At 48.0% G+C, this 14,026-nt stretch overlaps 1 protein-coding gene across 1 annotated transcript; it reads right to left on the minus strand.

Annotated features, from left to right (window-relative positions):
* Window positions 1–1,460: 1,460 nt before the first annotated feature.
* On the minus strand, window positions 1,461–11,325 carry TMLHE (trimethyllysine hydroxylase, epsilon). Its single transcript, XM_009584658.1, has 7 exons — window positions 11,145–11,325; window positions 9,536–9,712; window positions 8,497–8,776; window positions 7,240–7,359; window positions 3,656–3,892; window positions 2,797–2,935; window positions 1,461–1,614 (listed from the first exon to the last, which is right to left on the minus strand). Exons 1-7 carry the CDS (start codon window positions 11,323–11,325, stop codon window positions 1,483–1,485), a joined length of 1,266 nt encoding a protein of 421 aa, XP_009582953.1. The 3' UTR covers window positions 1,461–1,482.
* Between the last annotated feature and the right edge of the window lie 2,701 nt (window positions 11,326–14,026).

A 14,026-nucleotide genomic window follows, 5' to 3' on the forward strand; every position in this document is an offset into this window, starting at 1 on the left:
CCTCTGACCTGAGGGAAGGGCAAGCCTTCCCTCAGAAACCCCTTTCAACTCCTGGTGACTGCAGCAGTGGCTCACCACAGACGGGAAATACTGCGAAAGACAGCATCAGGTAGCTTAGCCCACATGAAGAGAAGCTTTCAAGAGTGCCTCTTAACACTATCTAGATTTCAGTATTTAGATTAAACGAGGGCAGCAAGTTTAGCACATGTGCATCTGCGCTGCACTTGTACCTGGGACACAAGAGCATCTTGCTTGTGCAGGAAAGCCAGGAGTGAAAGGGACCAGCCCTGTTTTAAGGTCTAGTCAGAGTAGAGTGAACACCACCAAAGATATGGAAGAATGAAAAATAAACGAATCCTAAAATCCCCTCTTGATTCTAAAATTCCAATGTTTCTAATAATGATAGGATTTGCTTTTGTTCCTTACACTGTGGCCCTTCAATGTGCCAGTGTCCAATTTATCCTCCCAGCTATCAGGAGCTGAAAGGCACCTCTGTGTTCATTACCTTCATATGCAGGAGAATCTGGTGAAAAAAACCAGCCACCTCATCCAGCAGCCAGTGTAATGATGACCTAACACAAATTCCTTCTTCAGAAAAGATGAAAGAGCAGGCACAGTGGGAAATTTGTCAGCAAATACTGTAGCTGCTGAGCCTTCACCCTTGATACAGCACAGTGCAACGGGCAGAAAGAACACAAGCATTACATTACTGGAAGTCAAGGAAACGTGAGAAATACATCCCTCGTCTAACACAGTCATCTCTCCTTCCCAACATGCAGATCTTGCTACTTCCCCCTTTCCTTCTAACCTAAACCTCTTCAGAAATACCCTAACTATACCAGGTTCTCTTTCCAGGCCATCCCTCAAGCAGCATGGCTTGTATCAGTGACTGTTACAGCGGTACGTAGTATGTTTAAGAATAAAGAAGTCACTGAAATATGCTAACAGCCTTCAGTTTGAGCAGTGGCATTTTCATCAAATAGGGACCATAGATTTTCATCTTCTCTAGAAGGGGTGAAGTCCAGCCTGGGGTGAGACCAGATCCCACAGATTTCCATTCTGCTCTGCTAAAAAAAAACCTAGAACTGCCAGCTGACAAAAAGGCTGAACAACAGGGAAAAAATGCAAAGATCTCAAATCTTGAAGGCACTTGATTGGAGGAGCACTTCACATTAATAGGTGCTGGGAGCACTTCCCGTGGCACGACTAACCCTCACCCAGCAGAGCTGAGACAGATTGACTGGCTGGAAAGACCAGGCTGGGTGCACAGATAGCAAGAGCTGACCATGCTCAAAGGCAGAATATGGTCCCATAAAGCTCCCATAACCTTTGGCTTCCACCTGCTCCCTCTCCTGAGCCGGCACCGAGAACTGCTTGGAGAGGGTGGAGGTGTCTGAGGTATGTGCAACATCTTCGTCGTGGTGACGCACCAGCGTGGTGGTGCTGGAGGTCCGACTGCCTCTCCGCGGAGGGTGGTCTGGGCTAAGCCTGGAGTCCCAGCAAGCGCGCGGTGTTCAGCACATCATCTCTCGTCAGGTAGCAGCCGCAGAGCTGGCGGTACCCTGTGAACGCTTCCCGTCCGTGCAGGACGCGCCAGTTATCTATAAACAGTGCCTGTGGGTAAAGAGAAAAGGCCGTCAGAAGAAGCACAACCACCGCAGCCAGGGCCAGGACCCTCTCACAGGACAGGTCCTGGAGCTGGAGATCCCTAGAGACTGGAAGAGCAAGTAAAGGTATGCCACGGTGGGCATGACCCTTCCTGTTCAACACTGTCAGACAGCACAGGAGACTATAGCCAGACGTTTCATATGATCTAGCACAGCTGTTTTACCTGAAGCCAGCAGTTTTGCTCTGCTGCTAACCACAAGTTAAAACACGACAGCTAGCAAAGCACAGAAATACATTCTGGGCTGTTGCTTTGCTTTTCTATTGGAGAGGTTGCACAATAGTTCACCAGCAAGAGAAACTGGCCATCTTCAGCCTCTACAGTGCCAATTCCCGCCCAGGCATCCTTGGGAACAAAGAGGTGTAGGGGCTCTGATATGATCATCTTCCCTGCTGGACTGTTTAATTTTTTGGGCCCTGGGCTCAGGCTGAATCTAGACTTTGTAGGAATAAAACCCCTTCAAGCAGGCACAGCTGAAGGAACAAGCCGTGCACCATAACACCTTCAAATCTACCACTGTGACTCCAGCTCTTCAAGCTCCTCCAAAGCTGCACCCAGCATCAGCCTTTCAAACACAGGGCAGAGCTCCTTCCGTTCGGTACCAAGGTGTGCTAAGGCACCTTAGCCATTTCTGGGACAGTGAAGATAACCTAGGTCTCCTGCGATTTCTGGCAGTGTAAGGGTTCGAATATTATCTCAGAACAGAATTAAATTCAGCTTCCCACACCTTTACATTTCCATCAAAATAAAATCTTCTTCTGGAAGAAATTAGAGGCTGAACATTAAGTGTTTCCAGCCTCTCTGCTTCTGAGGGTCCTCATTTCAGTGACTGGGAAGATCTTCCTCCTCTCCCCCAGTTGGGACTAACTTTCCTCTGAGGCAGAGTTTGAATTAAACATTTCTGCCTTATCTGGAAGCTCATATTCCTTTAGGACAGTAGGAACACACATACAAAAGATGCCAGTACTGCAATACAGGGCACCTTAAAACAGCTGTAAAGAGGAAAACTACAGCATACGGACCTTGCCTGAAACATTTACTTTAGTCGCAACAAGCCTACACATCCAAAGGAGCACCCTGCCACCCTCCCTCTACCAAACACACACGAGCCTCCCAACTCCAAGTCCTACCTTGCCCGGCTTCAGTTTGACCCACAGTTCATTTTCTGGTCTCCTGAGCTCTGTGGTGAGTGTGCGGTGAGCAGCGTACCAGCGATGCACAACATCGTAAGGCACGGTGTTGATGACAGCACGATCATAGTTATTGTATCTAAAAGTGAAGAAGAGATAAGAGACTGCCCACACGGCTCCACGAGCACAGCCAGGTATTTCCAAAGGAAACCTCAGGAGCCTGTAGGATTAGTCAGTATTTGAGGGAGGCTACAGAGATGACTAGGGAGGTTTTGCTGCAAGTGCAGGACTCTCAGGAGAATACACAACACTGGGAGCAAGGAGGAGTTCACTGTCAAATATAAAACTGTCCTTGCTGGTTTTCCATGGAAGGATGTGCCGCAACAACAGGCAAGACTGAGGGCTGTTCAGAATAAAAGTGCGAAGCAGTGCTGGACAGCCTCCTGCGCTAAGCCAAGCCCAAGAGTTTCAGCAAGCAGCCCAAATCTCCTTTGGAAGAGGACCAGTCTGCACTCTCCCTGTTCCCTGTATGCCAGGCTAGTTTCTAGAGGCTCTTTCAGAGAAGGGCTAAATTCTACTGCCTCTCAAACGAAGTGAGATGAGGGCTTGGAGCTGAAGGAAGGATGACAGGAGTGAAAAGTCAAAGCTTAGCACTGACACTCATCTTTGTATCGGTGGTTCTGACACTTCCTCTAAAGCAACGCACAGCCCAGGAAGAAATGCAGGGTGTTTCTGTGGTTTCATCCCTGCCCCTCAAACATATGTTGTTCTTTAGTTTACAACATCTTCTGGAAAACCACTACTGTCTGCCACAATCCCCTCTCCTCCCCATAAGCAAGAGGCCTCACGTTGATGTTACCTGATCAAATAAAGCTCGTTGTTCCAGGGATAGACATTGAGGACCGGCCCAACTCCGATCATGTGGTTGTGGCAGTCTCCCACGTTCTCAACATACTCGTGTTTCAACGGCACCTTGCTGAGCAGCTCGAATTGTTCGGGGGCTTGCCGGAGAACCTGCTCTGCCGCGTAGAAACCATCCACCAGCAGTGTCCGCCCGCCCGTGCCCTCGTGCTTCAGGCAGTGAAACACTTGGATGCTGCATGGGTGAGAGAATCCAGAGGACAAGAGAAAAGACCGTGGCTGCCTGTCCTGTGGAGAGAAGGTGCTCCCCGCGGACCCAGACAGATGTAGATGGATGCACCACCCTTTTCTGATAGTTGCAACGTACTTATTTGTAATACAATTCATTTCGCTAGGACCTGCCAGGGAATGGGGACAGACCAGCAAGAAATGGCTGTACCTGCCGTTTCTTCAGGCCCAATCTCACACATTTCGCTTTCCAAGAAGAGGGCTATTGCCTACACTGCCTCCCAAACCAAGTGACATGAGCCTGGGAGACTTCAAGTGGTGTAGGATCAGGGTGTGTCGCTCAGAGTCCATCCAGGCAGTAGGATGCAGAGGTTCAAAAGCATGGAACTAACTTCCCTAGAACATCTCTGAACAAGAGGACAGTTAAAGAAATGTATTGCTGAATTCTCCACGAACTGCACGGGGAGTCCAGGGTGACTCTCACTCAAAGGCATGTACATCATGGTCTCCCACAGGCAGTCAGGAGAAGCCCTTCGCGGCTGCACATTAAAGACGCTTTGGAAAGCCTGGAGCAGAGGAGTCCCTAGTGAGAAGTCCACCTACAGGGACACCCCCTCCCTAGTGGGAAGCCATCCAACTCAGCTTTTGCCCTTCTCTTACTTCTCTGGAGCTTCTCCTTCCCTTCATCCAAGCAAGGTCGGCATTGTACTGTTAGGAACAAATACCCAGGAGCTGCCTCGAGCCACCTACTCCCAATTCTCACAGTGTACCAACTTCACTTATCAGAAAATTAATGGTGACCTTCTGGGAAGGTCTTTATCTTCGGATCTCCCTTCGAGGCCTCTTAACCCAGGCCCACAGCAAGTGATGTGCCAGGACCTCCCAGCACCTTTTCACCTGGGCACTCTAACCACCCTTATACCCACAACAGTTTCGGGATACTTCTACAAAGTCAGTCCACAAGCACTGGAGCAAAGGACACTCTGTGCCTCAAAGGCAACAATCTCCTCCTGCAGCTCAGGGCATTGAGAAAGTCTCTTCTGAGGGCAGGCTCTTTGGCACCTGATGTGTGAGATAGGTTGCTGTCTTTCCCATACTTGGGGAGTTTCTATCCTCTACCCTTTGCAATAATTTAACTTAAGACTTGTCAGATTTGGCTGATTTCAGCCAAACCAGCAAGAGAAAGCAGACATTCAAATGAACACATCTTTCTTGAAAAACACCTCATTTCTTTTAGAATGTTTCAAGTGTTTCGGAAGCAAGTCTGAAACAGTCTGGGAAGAAGGGATTTCTGGCAGAGATGGGCGCTCAGGAAAGCCAGAAATTCATGTTTTTCCTGCAGAACTATGGCTTTGCAGAATCGCAAGCATTAATGGTTAGCCTGACTAACTTAGTCCATGCTGTTGTCGCTTGATGTATTTCAGATAGCTGCAGATGAGAATAGACCTATCTGAAAGGAACACTTCCAAGTAGAAAAGAAAGGTATAAAAATAGCTAATGAGTGCTATAGTTCTGGCATTGAGCAGTTTAATCAAAGCTCTTTTGTAGGCTGAAGTTCTGATTACTAATTACTTTTTTTATTTGATTTTGGGGAAGATTTTGTGAGCTCCTAAAACAAGTCAGCCAAGCAGGTAACGCTGTCAGGTCATGAAAGCACATGGGTTCTGCAGTCAGCTGTTCACCGAGAACAGGGAAGCCAACTAGATCTGGCTTGAAGTGTATGGCAGGACCTACACTTTACGCATATACTTCTAGCTCTACAGAGTACACAAAAATCCACTTACTTTGCTCCTGACACCAGGCTGCTTTAGAACAAATGCTACCACCCAAAAGCTTCCCACCTGGTTGGGCACAGAAAACAGTGCTCAGGGTGCTGGGTAGCGCTACCCTTCCTGGTCTGAAGGGCTGCTCTGAAACCCACATGCAGCCAACAGATCTCACCCCTTAGTCCTCCTCTGCTTTTACAGCTCTGCACCACAGACCTTTCCCATTAAGATGTTCAGCAAGTTAACAGCCTCACTTGGGAAGAGCTAATCCTGCTCTAGGGCAGGAGGCATGGACTGGATGACTTCTCTTTGTAGCCCTAGTTCCATAGATCACAGCAGAATAATAGAAACATTAAGGTTGGAAAAGACCTCTAAGATAATCGAATCCAACCGTCAACCCAACACCACCATGCCCACTAAACCGTGTCCCTAAGCACCACATCCACACGCCTTTTAAATACTTCCAGGGATGGTGACTCAACTTCCAGGGATGGTGACTCAGTACTTCCATCGGTTCTCCCCCAGGCCATTTCCCAATGATTCCCCTCTTGATTGAAATGAAAGCAAACAAAAAAAAATTAAGCTAGAAACTAAGCCCAAGTCTCCTGCACTTCACTGTGAACCACGATCAGGGCTGCTGCCTTTCTCCAGCTGTGTGTAAAACTCACAGCCCGGAGGCTATACCAGAAAAGCAGCCTGCAAACTAGCATTTGGGAAACGATGCTGTAGCTACAAACTGCTTTTAAAAGCCCAGACAGGTGTGAACTTCGAAGGGCTGGGGAAGCCTGGTTTCTGACTACCTACAGGGCTGCACCACTGCCAAAATGCAAACCCCAACCTGCCTGAACTGAAGCAGAGCGACTGTGCAGAGCATACGTGAGCACAGCACGTACGTCAGCTACCACTCACAGCTTGGGAGGGCAGAGACAGTTACTGCAGGCTGCGCCAAGGCGAGCTGTTCTCCCTCCTTCCCCGCAGGCTACCGCTAATCGAGCTCAGCCAGCAAAACAAACGGTGCTGATGTGGGTGAGGAGAGCTTGCCCCAGGTCAGCAGGATTAAGTCAAAGCAAACTTTTGCAGCAAATTGTACAACAGCTGATAAGGAGCACTTGCTGCAGGAGGAGCTGAGCCTTGCCAGATGTGCCCAAAAGACAAATCAAATCAACTGCTCATTTCTGTGAGGTTGACTGCTGTGTGTCACTTTGGAGACTGAGGAGGGCGATTTCAGAAGAGACTGTCAGATAAGCTTCAGGGTAGCACAGAAACGACTATAGCGCTGAGCCTTCTTCGTAGCTACAAAGACTACTCGAACCACAGCAATACCAAGCAGCAACCAGCTATCTAACAGCCAAGTCCTTCATTGCCTGCATTCTGGAAGACTTAGAAATTTCAAGCACAGGAAAAATTGATCTACAGACCACCCCACTCCACAGCAATCAGGCAGGACCCAGAACTGCTGTGTGACTAGTAGAAGTACATCCCATCAGCAGCACCGGCGACAATGAAGCCCGTGCCGCTAGAAACGGCATCGCTGTGAATCGCTCCTGCCTTCTGCACTGTGTGTCTGTGAACCAGCAAAAGCACTTACCCGCAGGGCTCCTGGAAGTAGGTTGTGTCGGTGTGACGGTCCAGAGCCAGCTTGGTGTAGGCCGTGTCTCCCCGAGAAAAGTCGGAGGTAAAGTACCACATTCTACCGTAAATGGTCTCCCTGCAAAAGAGGCGGGCAGTTATCACAAAGCACTGTGGCAATCAGTGTGGTGGTGAAGCAGATCCTCTCTTGCATTTGAGATTACTCCCCTCCATCCTATGTACAGAGTAAATTAAAACAGAACAACTTAACAAAATTCATATTGTCAAGAGATGGTGCTTCTAATGCCTCCTCTAGTATTCAATTTCTCTCTTTCCTCCCAAAAAGACTGACGGCAACAAGTCTTGCTTCCCCTCCACAAATACAGATCTTCTTTCTACATCAAACATCAGCCCCAGTCAAATAAAGGAAGCCACTGAGCGACACGAGGAGTTGCCAGAGTGCAGCTAGCCCTTGCTTGTACCCACCGCAGGGTTACCTAATAATCCCATTTCTTGTTCTCAGGATCCTGCATTTTCACCCAGCTCCCCTCTACGTGCACAGAAGGGAACAGACAGAAGGCAAGGACAAACAGTACTCAGGGGCTACAGGGTGAGGGTATCTGGAGAAAAAAGTTGGCTGGATATTCCTTGGAGCCCCTCATTTCTATCTGGAGTGACTATTCATTAAAAGAAATCCCTCCTCTTCCAATGGCCCAAGGCAAGTTAAACTGTTTCTGCAGCTTGGATAAAACTTGAAACTCAAACCCCGGCTTGCCATCCTGTTGGTGTGTTTTGAACAAACACAGAAGAAACATTTCTCAATATTTTTCTTTAGCAAGAGCTACAAATTGTTTTTGATCTCGCTGGCTCCCAGGGCCAGGGCTGCCCTCCTAACCTTTCAAGTCATAACAGGAAATGTCTCTCCTTGCAAAGTTCTAGTCTTCCCAGACAGGCTACTTCCTTCAGTCACTCCTCTCTGTGCGCAGTCCCTCTATCGCAAAAGTCATCACATGCTCCCGAGGCAGCTCCAGAACCTAGTGACTCCAGGCTCTCCCCTAAAACGAGGTCAGATCCCGCAGTGCGATACTCCATCTCACCTCAAGTGAGTGGCCAGGGGCTGTGGAAGACCCAGACCCTCTGTTGGCAAACCAGGCCACACTGCACAATATATAGGATAAGGCGGCAGCACCTTTCCAAACAAAAAGAAAATAACAGTCTAATCTTCACGGCTCCTCTACAAAGCTGTCAGTGGCCTTCCCAGGGCAGCCCCAGTTACCTGATTAAGCTGATCCTTTCTGCTAAGATTTCTGTGTCCTCTTTGGTGGGAGTGACATTCTCTACAAAAGCAATCCCATATAACAAGAAGTTTTGCAGGAATTCCTTCAGCCCCTCATCTGTCTCCAGGAAACTCCGGCAGTCGACGGATGGGACCTGGGCTTGGTGGTAGATTTCTGCATTCCAGAGAATCCGTGGGTGCATGACCTGCTGCTTCTGCCCCTCGTAGCTGTTCTTCACCAGCCACTCCAGCCCGTACCGCGTCACGTGCCCGTCCGGCCCTTTGACAAGGGAGAAGAGTCACAGTCACTGCAATCGCACTGAACAGCCCAAGATTGTGGTCAGTGCAACCACCAGTCTAGGACAGTCCTCACCCTTTTAATTTTGTCTGGTGACAGACTCTTTGCACCCTGATGCCATCCAAAATATTATCCGGTTAAGGCCACAAGTCCTAAAACCATTGTCGTTGCTGCAACAACACCAAATTCAGAGCTAAGTGTTTCAACTTCAGTGGTTTTGTTTTCTATTGACAGGACTCCAAGGAGAAGTAAAGCACTGAAGACAAGCGCATAAATAAAGGTAAGCTACAACAAAAGCAAGAAAGCAGCTGGGAAGCTAAGGAGAAAGGACAGAAAATGTGAATGCTGATCAGGGATACCAGCTCAAATAGGATAGGGTAAGGAAAAGAAAACCAACCATTTCCTGACCAGTCTGTTCACTACCTGCATTGCTGCTGTGTTCAAACAATCCAATAAAATACCCAGACACTGAAGATACGCACACCTCTACCCAAAAAGGGCTGAGGGGGAGGAAAAACAGACACAAATTTAAGACTGAGATGTGTTTACAGTAACAGGGCTGCTCAGACAGCAGTGTTTAAAATCTGCTTACAGCTAAATCTCTTCCCAAACAGCTACTGATTTAGAGGTAAGGCTGCCCTCTCCCAGCAAACCTAAGGACGGGATCCATCAACAAGACTCCCTCCAAGCAGGGCTGGTGGTCCGTAAAAACACGCAGGGTACAGTCACTTTGCTACTTACACGTGAGGACGAGCGTGGTCTCATCCACTCGGACAGCCTTGGGTTTGATTCCCAGGTCCACGCTAGCTGTGTCCAAGCTGCGTTGGTTTGTCTTGGCGTTGTAGCAGGAAGCTGAGCGGCAGTGGTCCCGCAGCCAGACAAAATCGAAGCGCATCAGCGTGTTCGCATACCTGAGCTCTGCAAAGAAGGACAGGCTCAAAAGATGCATTGATGCCGAGAGCCCACAAGTTATGATCCCACTTATAGGGGACGCAGAGGCCGTTAGACGTAGCAACTCTTTACATAAATTAAGCTAGCTTGTCACATGATGAAGACAGAGTATCTTCATAGAAGGCCTGGCCGTCAGTGATCTCGCCATGCTCTCCCTTCTTACCAAGTCTATAGGCAATCTCATCCTGCAACAGGAAGAAGGAGCACGGCTAACAAACATGCTGGTCACATACTTACATCTGTCATCTCTCTTCAACAAGAAGTAAACTCAGAGCTGTACAGCAGCTGCTCTACATAACGCAGTTGTAGACCCCGGCACAGGAATACAGATAAGAGTCAACCAAATAATCATATCAACATCCAAACTACACAAACATTACAGACAACATCAAGACCTTGATGCGAAGCTTTGATATCCATTTAGCATTACAATAAAGCCTCTCCTCCTTGTTCCATCCTGGGACAGCTTAGGAATACTCAAAGCCCTTCAGAAGGGGGTCAGAGCCAGCAGAGGCAACAGGAGAGCCCTTCCTGCTCTAGTCCTACTCAGCTTTGAAATCCAAGCATCCGAGGTCACTCCGCAGTGGGAAAACAACAACATCCTTTCTTGGGGCCATTGTATTGGATAAAGTACCGAGCAATTCCCTTGGCTTACAAGTGACTAACTGGCCTCATTAGACATCACCCAGGCAGACAGACACTGGACCAAACCGAACAGGCCAGGGGAAACACGTGCCTCGGTTGCCTAGTCACCTCCAAAACCAAAAGGACAAAAATCAGCATTTGTAACTGCCTTGCTGTGTTACTTCACATTAAGACACAGTCTCCTTGCTTTTTCTTTAAGCAGTCCCACAGTGAAGTATTATTTGCATCAAAAAGGCTTTTACGCCCCCCCTGCCTCCTGCTGCTCATGCCATCCAGCCACAGACAGGCTGCTTGCAAACCTGCTATAACAACAGCGTTTCACACATCAGTGTTTTAAGGAAAACCTGTGCAAGTCAGGGCGAGGGAGCAGGGCACACACCAAACCAGCCATCCCACTGGCTAGTCAGAGCCCCGAGCATCACACAGAAAATAAGTGACTTGACAGGGCAAGGCTCAGATGCAGTTATTGTTCAGGAATCCCTTGATCTGACTTCTGATTTAGGATTGCCTCGTTTATCACGAAAGTCTTGCCACCAGCAGACAAACCTGCTCCATACTGCCTTTGGGAATTCCCAAAGGGAACATGAAACACAGACTCCAGCGTGCATCCCTCTAACGCAGGCCATTTCAGAAGAAACAAACAAACAAACAAAAAATCAAAAAAAAATCACTCCCGGGGAACAAGGTCAGGAAAATCTCACTCCTCTCCCCAAACAGACTCAAAAGCAGGTACACGTGCACCCAACACACCTACCTAGATGGTCACCGTGTAACTGCCAGGCACACTTGAGGGACTCTGGGGCCATATGATGCCAGCGAGGCGCAGCAGCGAGGACGGTCCTTCCGTCACGGGGCAGCCACGGTGAGCGATGTCTCGTGCTTCCACTCAGCTGGCACGGCACCCTGAGCAGGCACGCCAGCCTCCTGCACCACATCCTGAGCAGCCAGGAGAGAGGGGAAAGAACGAGGTGACTCGGCTGTGCTACTGCATCGCATCCCAGTCTCAATCTCTGCGCTCTTATCCCAGGCACCGTAAGCACTTCTGGGAAAGCTGGCATCATCCTCCACAATTGTAATTTACTGAAAAAAGAGGCAAGTGAGAACTAGTCCATTGGGGAGAAAGAAAAGAAGTGAGCATAATGACCGGCAGCCTGGCCAGAGGAGAGAGTCACCTACCTCCCAGGCACCATTTGGACATGAAAAATAACTAAACGCAGAGTTTGGAGAGTCTCGTATGAAACGCCTTCGCTGCCAAGTCCGAGTACCAGTGTCACTTTCGCATTCTCCCAGTGACAATGCAATCAGGCACGCTACCAAGCTTTTTTCAGTGCCTACAATCCATGCTTATTGTTAACACCACACAGACTATGCAGCAATCTCCACGAAATTGTGTGCTTTACCCTTGTTTAGACCAGCTGCAGTAGATACTTTTGCAGACACCACCACCACCCCGGAGGAAGACCACGAAGTTGCATGTGAAAACTGGCTGCCCTCAAAAACTGCATGTAATGGAAGCAACAGGGAATTAACCATTAGGGGGTCAATTAATTTTTTAAATGAATGAGCTAATCCAAACCACACATATCAGCTGGAAACAGAAGAAGGAGAGACAAGGGTGTCTTGCTTATTTTGTGACCACCATAAACCACAGCAGAAAACAGCCCTGAGAAATGAGATCCTAGGATTTATCAGGCAAAGCAATTCCAGAAGGGACAGCTGTGTGTTCAATGCTCTTGTGCAAAATACTGGCAAAACCTCATCTGCTGTAGGTCTTGTCCCCTCCCCGGCCTTCCCAGTTTGAATTCACCATTCCTGGACAGAACTACAGGGATCAGGGAAACAGAGAAAAGTGACCTTCGTTAGAGAAGCAAGAACTAGAGGAATCCAGTAGTTAGGTCAGTTCTAGAAAAAGTATGCAAAACAATGAGGACGAAGAAAATCTCTATTTCCTCTGAAGGACACAGCTGGCGTGGAAGAGAAACCAACCATGGTTAACCTTGGGCTAGAGATTAGAAGGTGATTTCTCAGAGGGAGATTTGTAACAACTCTTCAATACAAAGAGCAAGAGCAAAAACCTCACTTGTTTTAAAATATGAAGCCACAGTCTAAACGCCCTGTCATGTTTATTAAGCTCTGGAGGTCAGGTCTAAACCCAGCAGGATTTTAACAGCGCTTTGGTCTGAAGCGCATAGAAACGCAGTGTCACTGGATAAGACACAGACTTGGAAGCCATTTCTTAGCCTAGACTTCTGATTTTCCTTCATTTCCTTATCTGAAAAGTACAGGCACTTGTGCTTTGGCTGTCCAACCTGCTTCTCCACTTCATAGTTGAGTCGGTGCAGAGATCCCAAAAGTTGGTAATAACAATAAAATCAACAGAGGTGCCATATTCCCAGACAGCAACTTGCTAAGTAGGAAAAAAATAAAATACAGACAGCCAGCTCCACGGGGGAAAAAAAAAAGTGGAAACATTTTCATAAAGAGAATGTGGTCTGAGATGAAGATGCACACTTTTCAGCCATCGAGTTTTGCAAGGTTCTCGGCCACAGCCTGCATACAAGCCACTGACAGCTTTAGCGCTGCAGAAGGATTTCAACTCAGAAGTTTCTGATTTCTGCGGCTGCTAAAATGCAATACTCGCTCCTCAGCGGGCTGCAGGGAATCAGCCTGTCCTTTGTCCTGCAAAGCAGCTGGTTTCAGATCAGAAGCTGATGTTTTGCTCCACACAGCAGGACTGGAGGCACTGGGAGCTCCCTGCCTGCTGCCTGACACCTGCTGTAACCAAGATCTCTGCTAACACAACTGACCTTGCACTTCAAACACTGCTGCGAAGCCCGTGAAACTCTTTATAGATGCTGACTGAGCTGCAACATCCTGAAAGACTCCAGCATTTTCACTACAGACAGAGAAACTGGGGCACCGGAGAACATACATAGCCTGAGCCAGAGTTACCAGGCACCTGAAGACACACAAGAATGCTTACCTTTCCCTTTGGTGGTCTCCAGGCAGCAAGAATATCAGTTTTTGTAGAAATGCTAACGCTAAGTTCTGGGAGAATGCGAGAAACTGGGGCACCGGAGAACTTACATAGCCTGAGCCAGAGTTACCGGGCACCTGAAGACACACAAGACACACCTTTCCCTTTGGTGGTCTCCAGCCAGCAAGAATATCAGTTTTTGTAGAAATGCTAACGCTAAGTTCTGGGAGAATGCTTTCCAACCCAGCTTTGAAAATTTCGTATAGGAAAAAGAATTAGCCAAATTTGATATGCAAACTTAATAACTAAGCGAAGAAAATCTGCAGCTATAGAAAACAGGGAGTTGACTATGATGTTTATTGGCTTTACAAAGCTTAAAGAAATGATGTGACTTCCTGAACCAAGCATTACAACTTACAAAGCTTAAGACTATTCTTTGAGAAACACACACAGGAGGGAAGACTCTGTCCAGTTTGGCTTTTGGATATCAAGGATATCCACTAACCCAACAGAGGGGGGAAAAAAGAAGCAAGCTTGTTTGCACACGCCTGATATCTCCTCACACAGGACCCAAAACTGATAGGAAAAGCTCATCTACAAATCCATTTAGAAAGTGGTCTCTGCCTGGGGCAGCTCCAGCCATAGTTATCTCTTTCTGC

Source organism: Fulmarus glacialis, unplaced genomic scaffold (genome assembly GCF_000690835.1).
Source record: "Fulmarus glacialis isolate BGI_N327 unplaced genomic scaffold, ASM69083v1 scaffold21289, whole genome shotgun sequence".
Classification (NCBI taxonomy): Eukaryota; Metazoa; Chordata; class Aves; order Procellariiformes; family Procellariidae; genus Fulmarus; species Fulmarus glacialis.

Bases quoted from the DNA above. Each gene is read 5' to 3' on its own strand.
- TMLHE (XM_009584658.1), bottom strand. From the start codon at position 11,325: ATGTGGTGCAGGAGGCTGGCGTGCCTGCTCAGGGTGCCGTGCCAGCTG. The intron at 2,936-3,655 runs GTAACATCAACG...CTTCACTTTTAG, and splicing joins AACGAGCTTTATTTGATCAG to ATACAATAACTATGATCGTG. The intron at 1,615-2,796 runs GTAGGACTTGGA...CTTTACCCACAG, and splicing joins TCAAACTGAAGCCGGGCAAG to GCACTGTTTATAGATAACTG.